The sequence below is a fragment of the Carcharhinus amblyrhynchos genome, chromosome 12 (genome assembly GCF_965287045.1).
Source record: "Carcharhinus amblyrhynchos chromosome 12, sCarAmb.v2.hapA, whole genome shotgun sequence".
Taxonomy (NCBI): Eukaryota; Metazoa; Chordata; class Chondrichthyes; order Carcharhiniformes; family Carcharhinidae; genus Carcharhinus; species Carcharhinus amblyrhynchos.
The window spans coordinates 18,921,637-18,933,825 of record NC_137335.1 but is presented as its reverse complement, the minus strand read 5'-3'; the positions used below and the strand labels follow the sequence as shown (position 1 = coordinate 18,933,825).

Sequence of the window (12,189 nt, the reverse complement as noted above, 5' to 3'; positions counted from 1 at the left end):
ATAGAGGGTCAACTTGTATATGAATTTGTGTCTTACTGGGAATCACCCATTTTAGAGGTGGAGGAAGAGGATGGAGGAGTGCGGTGTTTAAGGAAAGGGGGAATAGTATTTTAAGTGATTGTATTCATCAAAACTTGGAATTTTTTCTCCGTGGGCTGACTCCAGAAATTACATAGAAATCATAGAAACCCTACAGTGCAGAAGGAGGCCATTTGGCCCATCGAGTCTGCACCGACCACAATCCCATCCAGGCCCTACCCCCATATCCCTACATATTTACCCATTAATCTCTCTAACCTACGCATTTCACGACGCTAAAGGGTAAATTTTTTTAGCATGGCCAATCAGCCTAACCCACACATCTTTGGACTGTGGGAGGAAACCGGAGTACCCGGAGGAAACCCACACAGAGACAAGGAGAATGTGCAAACTCCACACAGACAGTGACCTAAGCCAGGAAGCAAACCCAGGTCCCTGGAGCTGTGAAGCAGCAGTGCTAACCACTGTGCTACCATGTCACCCTGATTTGCACCCATATTACCGGTGCCAGTTTGCACCCAAATATCTGCTCAATCTCATTCAAATATAGTCGAACCTAATTTGGTGTAAGTCAGTGTAAACAATCTGGCTCTGAAGAAATGGTAAATCCAAAACAGTCTGTTTCTTCTTTGGGTTTTCAAATTAAAAGTTTAAACTTATTATGTCATTAATGCACATTGGGTATAGCATGATTAGAAACCCACCATCGGGATTGCTTCCCAGATTTTGATTTTACTTGCACCTTGCCCCACAAATCTATACAAAGGTGGTGAGGTTTTTTTTAAAAAACTCTATTTTTTGACTTTTAATTGTGAATTATCATCTGTGTTTGAAAATCTAGCGATGATATTGAGAGATTCCCTTCCCAAACCTGAACAATGCAGTGTCAGGTCACTTTGTGGTCAGAGATTTCTTTGAAAAGAGAATTTAATGGATGTCTGCTAATTTAATGAAAGGACACTTGGTGCTATTGGTGATGGCCTAGTGGTATTTTCACTAGACTCTTAATCCAGAAACTCGGCTCATGTTTTTGGAACCTAGTTCAAACCCTGCCCCACTCATGGCAGATGGTTGAATTTGAATTCAATAAAAAAAAATCTGGAATGAAGAATCTACTGATGACCATGAAACCATTGACAATTGCTGGAAAAACCCATATCGTTCACTAATGTCTTTTAAGGAAGGAAATCTGCCATCCTTACCTGGTCTGACCTATGTGTCTCCAAAACCGCAGCAATGTGGTTGACTCTCAACTACCCTTGGACAATTAGGGATGGGCAATAGATGGTGGTCAGTCAGCGATGCCCGTGTTCCAAGAATGAATAAAAAAAAAGTTTCTGCCTGATACTTTAGCAATGCCCAGAATTCTCCCTTTTTTTGAAAGGCCATTTGATGCGTTTGCACTTTTTGAAGTGTATTTGTATGCAAGTATGGAAGAAACTTTTGGCCCAGATGTTTTCATGTGTATTTGATGCAAAAAAAGGAGCTATTTCACGGCAACAGTATTTTTTGGTGTATTGAATATCAGCACTACTGCATGAGTCAATGAGTGGTTGGAACTAGACATCTCTGAACTTGTAGCCAAAATATAGAAAACTGAGTCTCCTGAGTATAACAGAGTCACTTGTCCAGCAAAATGCAGCTTGGAGAATAATTACATAATACAAACTACGTGTGAAAAACCAAACCCAGTCATTTTACAGCAGGTGTGATTGACAAGGAATCACCCAATCATCTTCATTCTGCGTCACTTTGTGACCCTTTCTCTTTCATTATCTAATATTTTTGTGCTTATTCCCACAGGAGTTGCGTGACCGAAATGATGAGCTACAATCTGAAGTACAAGTGCTCCACTCACAGCTACATCACAGGAAACGTTGCAATGTGGGTAACAAGAAGAATTCCGTTTGTATAGACAGTGACGGTAGAGTCATCATGAACGAGTTTATTCCTGGTAAGTGATGGCAGATCCACCGTTATCCCTCAGCCCTGCTGTTCCTCCCACCCCACAGTTTTGCATTAAGGTTATTGGACAGGGGAATAACGTGGATATTACAAAATCCTATGAGTCAATATTCAGGTTGAGAATGGATTTGGGAGATGCGTAGCCCAGAGTGGTGCTTTGTTATCTATGTTGTTCAGAGGATAACTATTTGAAAGGAAAGGATGTAAGGAGATAACTTAGATTTCTACAGTGCCTTGCCATACCTCAGGATCTCCTAAATTGCTGTACAGCCAAAGAAATGGAGTCACTGCTTAAATGTGGCATCTAGGCCCCACAAACAGCAGTGAAAGATATGACCAAATAATTTGTTTGTAGTGATTAAATAACAATAGAATGGTTACAGCGCAGAATGCCATTCGGCCCATTGTGTCTATGCCAGCTTTCTGCAAGAGCAACTCGTCTTCAGTTCCATCCTTCCTTCCAGTAGGAATAGTTTCTCTCAATCTGCTCCATCCAGACTCCTAATAATTTTGAACACGTCTATTAAATTTCCTAATTGATTGACAGATAAATATTGGCCAGAATACTGAGGAAAACTACTTCTGCTCTTCTTTGAAATAAGATTATAAGACATAGGAGCAGAATTAGGCCACTCAGCCCATCGGGTCTGCTCCGCCATTCAATCATGACTGATATTTTTCTCATCCCCATTCTGTTTGTTCCCCTTAACTCTTGAGCCCCTTATTAATCAAGAACCTATCTATCTCTGTCTTAAAGACACTCAATGACCTAGGCTTCTGCAGTAAATAGTTCCACAGATTCTCCACTCTCTGGCTGAAGAAATTCCTCCTCATCTCTGTTTTAAAGGATCGTCTCTTTAACCTGACGTTGTGCCCTCTGCTTCTAGTTTTTCCTACTAGTGGAAACATCCTCTCCACGTCCATTCTATCCAGGTCTCACATCCTGTAAGTTTCAATAAGATCCCCCCCTCATCCTTTTAAACTCCAGTGAGTACAGACCCAGGGTTATCAACCATTCCTCTCATGGCAAGCTCTTCATTCCAGGGATCATTCTTGTGAACCTCCTCTGGACCCTTTCCAAGGCCAGCACATCCTGCCTTAGATGTGGGGCCCAAAACTGCTCACAGTACTCCAAATGGGGTCTGATCAGAGCCTTATATAGCCTCCAAAGTACATCCCTGCTGTTGTATTCTAACCCACTCGACATGAATGCTAACATTGCATTTGCCTTCCTAACTGCTGACTGAACCTGCACATTAACCTTAAGAGAATCTTGAACAATAACTCCCAAGTCCCTTTATGTTTCTGATTTCCCAAGCATTTTCCCATTTAGAAAATAGTTTATGCCTCCATTCCTCCTTCCAAAGTGCGTAAACTCACACTTTTCCACATTGTATTCCATCTGCCAGTTCTTTGCCTACTCTGCCAACCTGTCCAAGTCCTCCTGCAGAATACTACCTGTCCCTCTACATATCTTTGTATCATCTGCAAACTTAGTAACAGTGTCTTCAGTTCCTTCCTCCAAATTGTTAATGTATATTGTGGAAAGTTGTGGTCCCAGGACCGACTCTGATGCACACCACTAGTCACCAGCTTCCGTCCTGAGAAAGACCTTTTTATCCCTACTCGCTGCCTTCTTCCAGTCAGCCAATCTTCTATCCATGCCAAGATCTTGCCCTTAACATCACGGGCACGTAACTTATTTAACAGCCTCCTATGCGCCCCTGTCAGAGTCCTTCTGGAAATCTAAATAAATTACATCCACTGGCTCTCCTTTATCTAATTTCCTTGTTACCGCCTCCAAAGGACTCTAACAGATTTGTCAGACATGACCTCCTCTTGACAAAGCTGTGCTTACTCAGTCCTACTTTATCATGCACTCCCAAGTACTCTGCGATCTCATCTTTAATAATGGACTCTAAAACCTTGCCAACAACTGAAGTCTTGCTAACCAGTGTATAATTTCCCATCTGCTGCCTCCCTTCCTTCTTAAGCAGTGTTAAATTAGCTACTTTCCAGTCCTCTGGTACCCTCGCTGCAAAATGTTGTCAGATTTAGCAAGAGTTTTTATAAATACATAAAAAGGAAGAGGCTGGCTAGGGTGAACGTTGGACCCTTAGAGGATGAGAGGGGGGACTTAGTGGTAGGGGATGGGGAAATGGCTGAGGCCCCGAATAACTTTTTTATTTCGGTCTTCATGGAGGAGGACGTGAGTAATTTGCCGGGTGTTAGCGATGGAAAGATGGTAGGAGTGGAGGGCCTGAATGACATTATTGTTACTAGAGAGGTGGTGCTCGACAGACTGGAGGGACTGATTGTGGACAAGTCCCCAGGACCGGATGGAATGCATCCAAGGGTTCTGAAGGAAATGGCGCAGGTGATAGTGGATGCCTTGGTGATTATTTTCCAAACGTCGCTGGATTCCGGGGAAGTGCCGGAAGATTGGAAAACGGCTAATGTTACGCCGTTGTTTAAGAAGGGTGGCAGGCAAAAGGCGGGGAATTATAGGCCGGTTAGTTTAACGTCTGTTGTAGGAAAAATGTTAGAATCCGTGATCAAGGAGAAAATAGCGAGGCATCTTGAGGAGAATTGTTTGGTAGAGCAGACGCAGCACGGTTTCGTTAAGGGGAAGTCATGTCTGATGAATTTGTTGGAGTTCTATGAGGATGTGTCTAGGGCGGTGGATAGAGGAGAGCCGTTGGATGTGGTCTTTCTTGATTTTCAGAAGGTGTTTGACAAGGTGCCTCACAAGAGGTTATTGCAGAAGGTCAGGGGGCATGGAGTTGGGGGTAGGGTGTTAGTGTGGATAGGGGATTAGCTGTCAAATAGGAGGCAGAGAGTGGGGGTCAATGGGTGCTATTCGGATTGGTGGTTGGTGACCAGTGGAGTGCCCCAGGGGTCGGTGCTGGGGCCTCAGCTATTCACCATTTATATAGATGATCTGGAGGAGGGAACCGAGTGTGTGGTGTCGAAATTTGCTGATGACACCAAGATTGGTGGAACGGCAAATTGTGCGGAGGGTGTGGAGAGTCTGCAGAGGGATCTAGATAGGCTGGGCGAATGGGCCAGGAACTGGCAAATGGAATTTAATGTTGGCAAATGTGAGGTTGTCCACTTTGGTAGGAATAATGGTAGGAAGGACTATTACTTACGTGGTGAAAAACTGCAGCATGCGACGGTGCAAAGGAACCTCGGGGTCCTTGTGCATGAGTCGCAAAAACCCAGCCTGCAGGTGTAGCAGGTGGTCAGGAAGGCGAATGGGATGCTGTCCTTCATAGCGAGGGGGATTGAATATAAAAGTAGGGAGGTCTTGCTGCAGCTGTATGGGGCACTGGTGAGGCCGCAGCTGGAGTACTGTGTGCAGTTTTGGTCACCGCACTTACGTGAGGATATTTTGGCCTTGGAGGGAGTGCAGAGGAGGTTTACTAGGCTGATTCTGGAGTTGAGGGGGTTGAACTATGAGGAGAGGTTGATTAAACTAGGCTTGTACTCGTTAGAGTTTAGAAGAATGAGGGGAGATCTCATTGAGATGTATAAGATGTTGAATGGGATGGATAGGATAGAGGTGGAGAGGCTCTTCCTGCTCAGAAAGGACAGTAGGACTAGAGGGCACAGCCTCAGGATAAAGGGGGGTGCGGTTTAGAACGGAGTTGAGGAGGAACTTCTTCACTTAAAGGGTGGTGAATCTCTGGAATTCTCTGCCCGTTGAAGTGGTGGAGGCTACCTCGCTCAATATTTTTAAGACGCGGGTTGATAGGTTTTTGATAGGCAAGGGGATTAAGGGTTATGGGGAGAGGGCAGGAATGTGGAACTGAGCCACGACAGATCAGCCATGATCTTATTGAATGGCGGGGCAGGCTCGAGGGGCTAGATGGCCTACTCCTGCTCCTCTTTCTTATGTTCTTTTATGCTGTCCTTGACTCCCCTTGTCAGCCATGGTTGTCTCGTCCTCCCCTTGGCATGTTTCATCCTCCTTGGGATGAACTTCTGATGTGCCTCCCGAATAACTCTCAAAAAATAACTCAGAAATAGTCCCTTTGCACCTTTTGCATTGGCGGAAGGGTTGAGAACAAGAGGACGTTGATTTAAACTGAATGCCAAAGAACTGAAGGTGAGATGAGGATAAATATTTTCACACAGAAAGTGGTTAAAGTCTGGAATGCACTGCCTAAGAATGTGGTGGAGGCACATTCAATCTTGGTTCTCAAAAGAGAGTTGGATAATTAACTGAAGAGGAAACATCTACAGGGCTGCAGGAGAAAGGCGAGTGAGACTACCTGAGTTTCTCTTGCAGAGAGGAAGCAAAAACATGATGGGCTGAATGGCCTTATTCCATGCAAACCATTCTGTTTTTATGTCCTCCTAAGGAGGTAGCCAGGGCCCTAGTTTAGCTTCTTATCAGAAAGAAGGGACCTTTGATAGAGCAATGCTTTCCATTGTTGTACTGGAGTGTGGTATTACAAATTATGTGTGATTATTATTATGTTTCTGGAGTGAAATTTGAACCCCCGAGGAATGGGTTATATTTTCAGAGTCAAGGCAGTGTGATCATGATATCATGGAACAATGATGTTAGGAAGGTATATTGATGATTTCTTAAGTCAAAACAGTAGTTTATTTACACTGAGCAATAGAACTTCACCGCTGTTCTCCAGGCTTATTAACTTGATGGTGAATTGATGATGTGTTACCATTGCTTTCATTATGTTACTTCAAGATTTCAGAATCGCTTTATTATTATCACTTCTGAGTGACGAGATGAGACTGCCGTCACTGAGGCAACTATGTGGAATCATAGCACATCTATTAATATATAAAATGAAAGAATTTTAGTTAAATTTTAAAAATATTTTCCAAAGTTATTTTTAGAAGTTTCTATTCACTGAGGAATGAATTCTTTCCAAATACAACTAGCAAATAGAAAAATCATAAGCAGTGTTCTTTAATATTTGAAATTATGCCTTAAGTTCAGTCTGACCAAAGTTCTATAAAAATTGAACATTATTTCTCTGCTTGTTGATTTGATTCCTCTAGAAATGAACTCCAGTGCTTTATTCGCAAACCACTGAACTTGATTAATTTTTTTTTGAATAGATAAGGTTTCCCCAGAAGGTGAATGTGCTCAGATGAGCATCAAAGCAGAGATAGCAATGGAGCAATGCAGAAAGCAGCATCTTCAGGAAGTGCAAGACCTTAAAATACAATTAGAAACAAAGGCAAGAGACTTTAATGTTTTTATTTATTACTTCCTCTCTCTCGTAAGGTTGTTGTGCATTATCCTGAACCACATGACAAGTTCCAGGGGATTTTTTTATAATCACTGAGAATGCAGAAAAAAAAACCTCAAACTTAACGCACAGCTTGGGTACTTGGAGCAATCTTACCAAAACAAATTCAAAGTGATGAACGGACATGAAAACGGGAGTGAGTTGTGCCAATTTTTTGGGTAGTTAAAAATCCAACCTTACCACATTGAGCAAAAAATGAAACAAGATCTGTTTCCCATGAGCAGGGGAGGGGACTGGGCCTAAACTCACCGAAAGCCGTTAACTCACAGCAAATTGCGCAATCGCTCATGCACAGATCTCTCTGATCCGTACAACACAGAACAGAGGGATCTGTCACTGCCTCCACCCCTCTGTCATTGGGCTCCATGATCTTGCCAATTTTTCATCTGTCTCGCAATCTTATTGGCTTGCTCCACCCATTGACCGGCAGGATGAGAAGGTACCTCAGAGCTAGCAGAAAAACTGAAATACTTGGGTGTTCATTACTTTAGTCTAATTCTGCCACATTGCTTAGTGAATTACACTTATTCTTTGTGTTTAAAAGTGCAGCACTGCTGAAGTACAAGGTTGAATAATGTCGCTCTTATTTTGCAGGTAAATTATTATGAGAGACAAATTGAACTGATGAAGAAGAACTTTGAGAAAGAGAGGAAGTATGTTGAGCAAAGCTTTAAGGTTGAGATCAGTGAACTGGAGGATCAACGGATGACCGGGGAGCAGGAAATGGAGAGACTGCAGGGTGTAGTGCGTGAGCTTCGTGTTCAACAGCAACAAGCAGAAGCAAGACAGGAAGAGGCAATCGCCATTCTGCTAAAGGAACATGAAGCAGTGAAGGTGAGCCTGCAAGAAGAGCTGAGGAAAGAGCAGTCAGAGAACTTGAAATACAAAATGGAGGAGTTTAAGAAGGATGGAGAGTTGACTAAAATGTTCGAAGCATGGGCTAAACCCAAGTTAGCATTACAAATGCAGGAATTAGAAAAGAAGTTTGAGTGGGAGAGGACAGAACAGCAGCAGGCCTTTGTCAAGGACAAGTCTGAATTGGAGCAACAGTTAACAAAGGAGAAGCTTCAAATGGAGAAAGAGCTGAAACTCCAACATCAGAAGGAGCTGCAGCAACTGAGGTAGGTAGTGCCTAACATTGCTGTTTACAACAGTTACCGGCACATTATTGGGTGGAAATGAAAACTGGGGTTTAATATATCTGGGTAGCTGTCAGCTGTAATTCAATTGGTAAAATTCTCATGTCTGAGTCAGCATCTCCCAAACCTTGAAGAACAAGATGCTTGGGAACACCCTCACCTCCACCCTCAGTTCCCACTTGATGTATCTTAATCTAATCACCTAAACTAATCATCGCTGGGTCAAAATCCTGAAACTCCCAACCTAACAGCAATATCGGAGCAGATAACAACAGAAGGATATTTTGGATATTTGCGCAAGGATATTTTGGCCTTGGAGGGAGTGCAGAGGTGGTTCACTAGGCTGATACCGGAGATGAGGGGTTGGACTATGAAGAGAGGCTGAATAGACTGGGTCTGTACTCGTTGGAGCTTAGAAGGATGAGGGGGGATCTTATAGAGATGTATAAGATAATGAAGGGGATGGATGGGGTAGAGGTAGAGAGATTCTTCCCGCTCAGAAAGGACAGCAGGACTAGAGGGCACAGCCTCAAGATAAGGGAGGGGGGGCACAGTTTAGAACAGAGTTGAGGAGGAACTTCTTCACTCAAAGGGTGGTGAATCTCTGGAATTCTCTGCCCGTTGAAGTGGTGGAGGCTACCTCGCTAAATATATTTAAGACACGGTTAGATAGGCTTTTGGTAGGCAAGGGAATTAAGGGTTATGGGGAGAAAGCGGGAAAGTGGAACTGAGCCACTTCAGATCAGCCATGATCTTATTGAATGGCAGGGCAGGCTCGAGGGCTAGATGGCCTACTCCTGCTCCTATTTCTTATGTTCTTAGAAGAAATAGGAGCAGGAGTAGGCCACTCTGCCCATTGAGCCTCACCTGCCATTCAGTTAGCTTGGGGCTGAACTTCTATCTCAGCTACACCTGCCTGTACAATCCCCATATCCTTGATATGTTACTATTACTATCCAAAAATCTATTTTTTGAGTATACTTCAACGACTGAGTAAGGAATTCCAAAGATTTGCAAGAGTCTGTCTGAATCAGTTTCTCCTCATCTCTGTTCTAAGTGGCTGATATCCTAATTCTGTGATCCCTCTCCCCAGTTCTAAACTCCCCAGCCAGAAGGAACATCCTGTAACTATGCCATTCTGACCACAGCAGTTCAAGAAAGCTCAGCACAAATGGGCAAGAAATGCTGGCCTTACTAGCAACATCCATGCCCTAGGAATGAAAAAGGTTAATGATCTGCAGGTTGCTAATGATTGGCCAACTAGAAGTTTTTTGTTATTGTTCTCCTCACTACTGTCTGGGGAGTTTCAGGTGAGCTGTTAAACCGAAGCCCTATCTTCCCTTGCAGGTAGACGCAGAAAATCGCACACCACCATTGTGAAAGAATAGGCTTTGCTCCATTGTCCTGGCCATTATATATCCCTCAACCAACACCTAATATAGATTATCTGGTGATTATCTGTTTGTGGGATCTTGCGTTGCACAAATTGCCTGCTGCATTTCTTTCATTACAAGAGTGACCACATTTCATTAGTATTTGATTGGCAATAATGAACTTTGGGATTTTTTTAATTTCATGCAACATGGGCATGGCTAGCCTGCATTTATTGCCTATCCCTCATCACCCTTGAATCAGTGGCATGCCAAGCCACTTCAGAGGGTAGTTGAGAGTCAACCGTGTTGCTTTGGCTCTGGAGTCACATGCTGGCCAGACTAGGTAAGTTTGGCAGATTTCATTCCCTAAAGGACATTAGTGAACTAGATAGGTTTTTACGACAATTGACAATGATTTCAATGTCATCAGTAGATGCTTAATTCCCAATGTGTATTTCTTAAAATTCAAATTCCACCATACAGGGATTTGAACCCGGGTCCCAGGACGTTAGTTGAGTTTCTGGATTAACTTTTCAGTGATAATACCACTAGGCCATCACCTCCCCTATATGCCCTGAGGTGGTAAATGATGCTAGGTAAATGCAAATATCTTCTCAGTACTAAGGTCATGTAAGGTTACAGAGGGACAGGGGATACTAGGGTACGGTCAATCTAAGCCTGTATCGTACTGGTCCAGTGAGGCCTGAGGTCACAGCTTGAAACTATAAAATCTGTAAACTGTCACTCAAAACTGACTCCTGCTAGAATATGAAAGTCATGGAATCATTTAAGAATTTATTGGATGTTGTGGGGCAGGAACTGGGCTCGTCATGAGTTACTGCTCTGCTTGTAAGAACTTAATCTCCTGAAGGGCACTGGGAATAATGGAAATAATTGTTTTGAGGGTTGTTTCAAGCAGTTTAATGAAAAGTATTCAAATGTCTTTAGGAAGGCAACACGAGATGAATCTAACCTGAGGTTGTCACTTTTGGAAGTCGACCATGTTGCGTTAAACCAAAAATATCAGTCTGAGAAAAGCGAGCTGATCCAGAGATACGACTTGAAAATTGAGGAGTTGTTGAGACAGCAGAGCCAAAAGAACAGTCAGTGGGAATCCCAAGTTCAGGCACTTTGCAATGAGGCCAAGAAAGAGAAGCTGAGCCTGCAGGAGAAAATGCAAGAGGAACAAGCTGAGATCTGTAGAACGTTTGCAATAGAGAGGGAAGAAATGGAAACCAAGTACAAAGAACAAATACACAGTCTTAGCTCTGACAGCGAGAGTTTAAAGGCTCAGATAAAAGAGCTAAGGCGTATGGTGAATGCGGGGCATCTAACCCATCAGGATGAAAAAGTCACCGGGGACAATTCATGCCTTTGCTGTGCCAATCCCTCAGCCAACGAAGAGTTTTCTGCACTGATGAAGAAAAAGGAAGAGGAAATATTGAGTTTGAAACAGCGAAGAGATGAGATGGAAATAAGATTGAGGCAAGTAATGGATGAATCTGAGAGAAAGGAGCAGGGACTTGAAAATGAGACCAGGAAGCTGCAGAGGTTAGTAGCTAAACTGGAGGCAGGAGCTGAAGCTGAGAAGAAATACAGGTTTGTCATAATTATCTTCGAATCGCTAATGACCACATTACTACTGCTACTAATCACAAGAATTGCATCCTAATTCCTGAACTGACAGCTAACCTTCCGTTAATCAAAATCAAGCATGCAAACTTTTGTTTTCTTTTTGTCAACAATTAAACTGAATTCTTCATCTGCAATCAATCAAGAATGATATTTCTGCAATTTCGCAAGTTTTGCCTTTTCTGTGCGATTGTACTAAGCTGCATCTAATTTGCAAATTTTCATTTGGTCACTTCCTACCTTTCTCAAGTGTACGTTGGACCTCTTTATCTATGTCCATTGCTCTTGCAGTGGACTAGCAGGGGAGGAGAGTTAATTGTACTGTGATTGGAAACTCTGCCTGTAAAGAGCAAGCGGCACCGGTTCAAGATGAAAATGCACCTCAAAGACCACGTGTTATTGAATTTGAAGGAACTCTTCTTGGATGTTGTGAGTTTCAGATGCACTTGTGCATCAGCTGCTCCAGTCCATGAGAAGTATCTACTAATCTCTGTTGAAGTCTCAATTATTTTTGGCCTCTTTGCAATGTCTGACGAGCCTTATAATGGGCCTTGATGGGTTCAAATTGACATTAGTAGATGTGTGGATTGATGGATTCATACTTGCTATTTTAAGATGACGTAAGCCTAGTGAAATAAATGGGCAAGGCTTGGAATAGTACAAAAGAGCAGGAAGTTATTTGTGCCTATACTAACTAGCTTTTTGAAAGAGCTATCCAGTTGGTCCCAGTGTCCATAGACCTGCAAATTCTTT

The 12,189-nt window shown here is 42.9% G+C and overlaps 1 protein-coding gene across 5 annotated transcripts in view; it reads left to right on the top strand.

Annotated features, from left to right (window-relative positions):
* Positions 1-12,189, top strand: part of ninl (ninein-like) — a 120,767-nt gene that overhangs the window by 83,983 nt on the left and 24,595 nt on the right. For 4 of the 5 annotated variants that reach the window (XM_080200139.1, XM_080200140.1, XM_080200138.1 and 1 more), the window contains exons 14-17: positions 1,843-1,993; positions 7,099-7,220; positions 7,887-8,413; positions 10,753-11,403. In XM_080200139.1, the coding sequence (XP_080056265.1) occupies positions 1,843-1,993; positions 7,099-7,220; positions 7,887-8,413; positions 10,753-11,403 (1,451 nt within the window). The remainder of the gene's footprint in view (positions 1-1,842; positions 1,994-7,098; positions 7,221-7,886; positions 8,414-10,752; positions 11,404-12,189) is intronic. The other variant, XM_080200141.1, reaches the window with a different exon arrangement.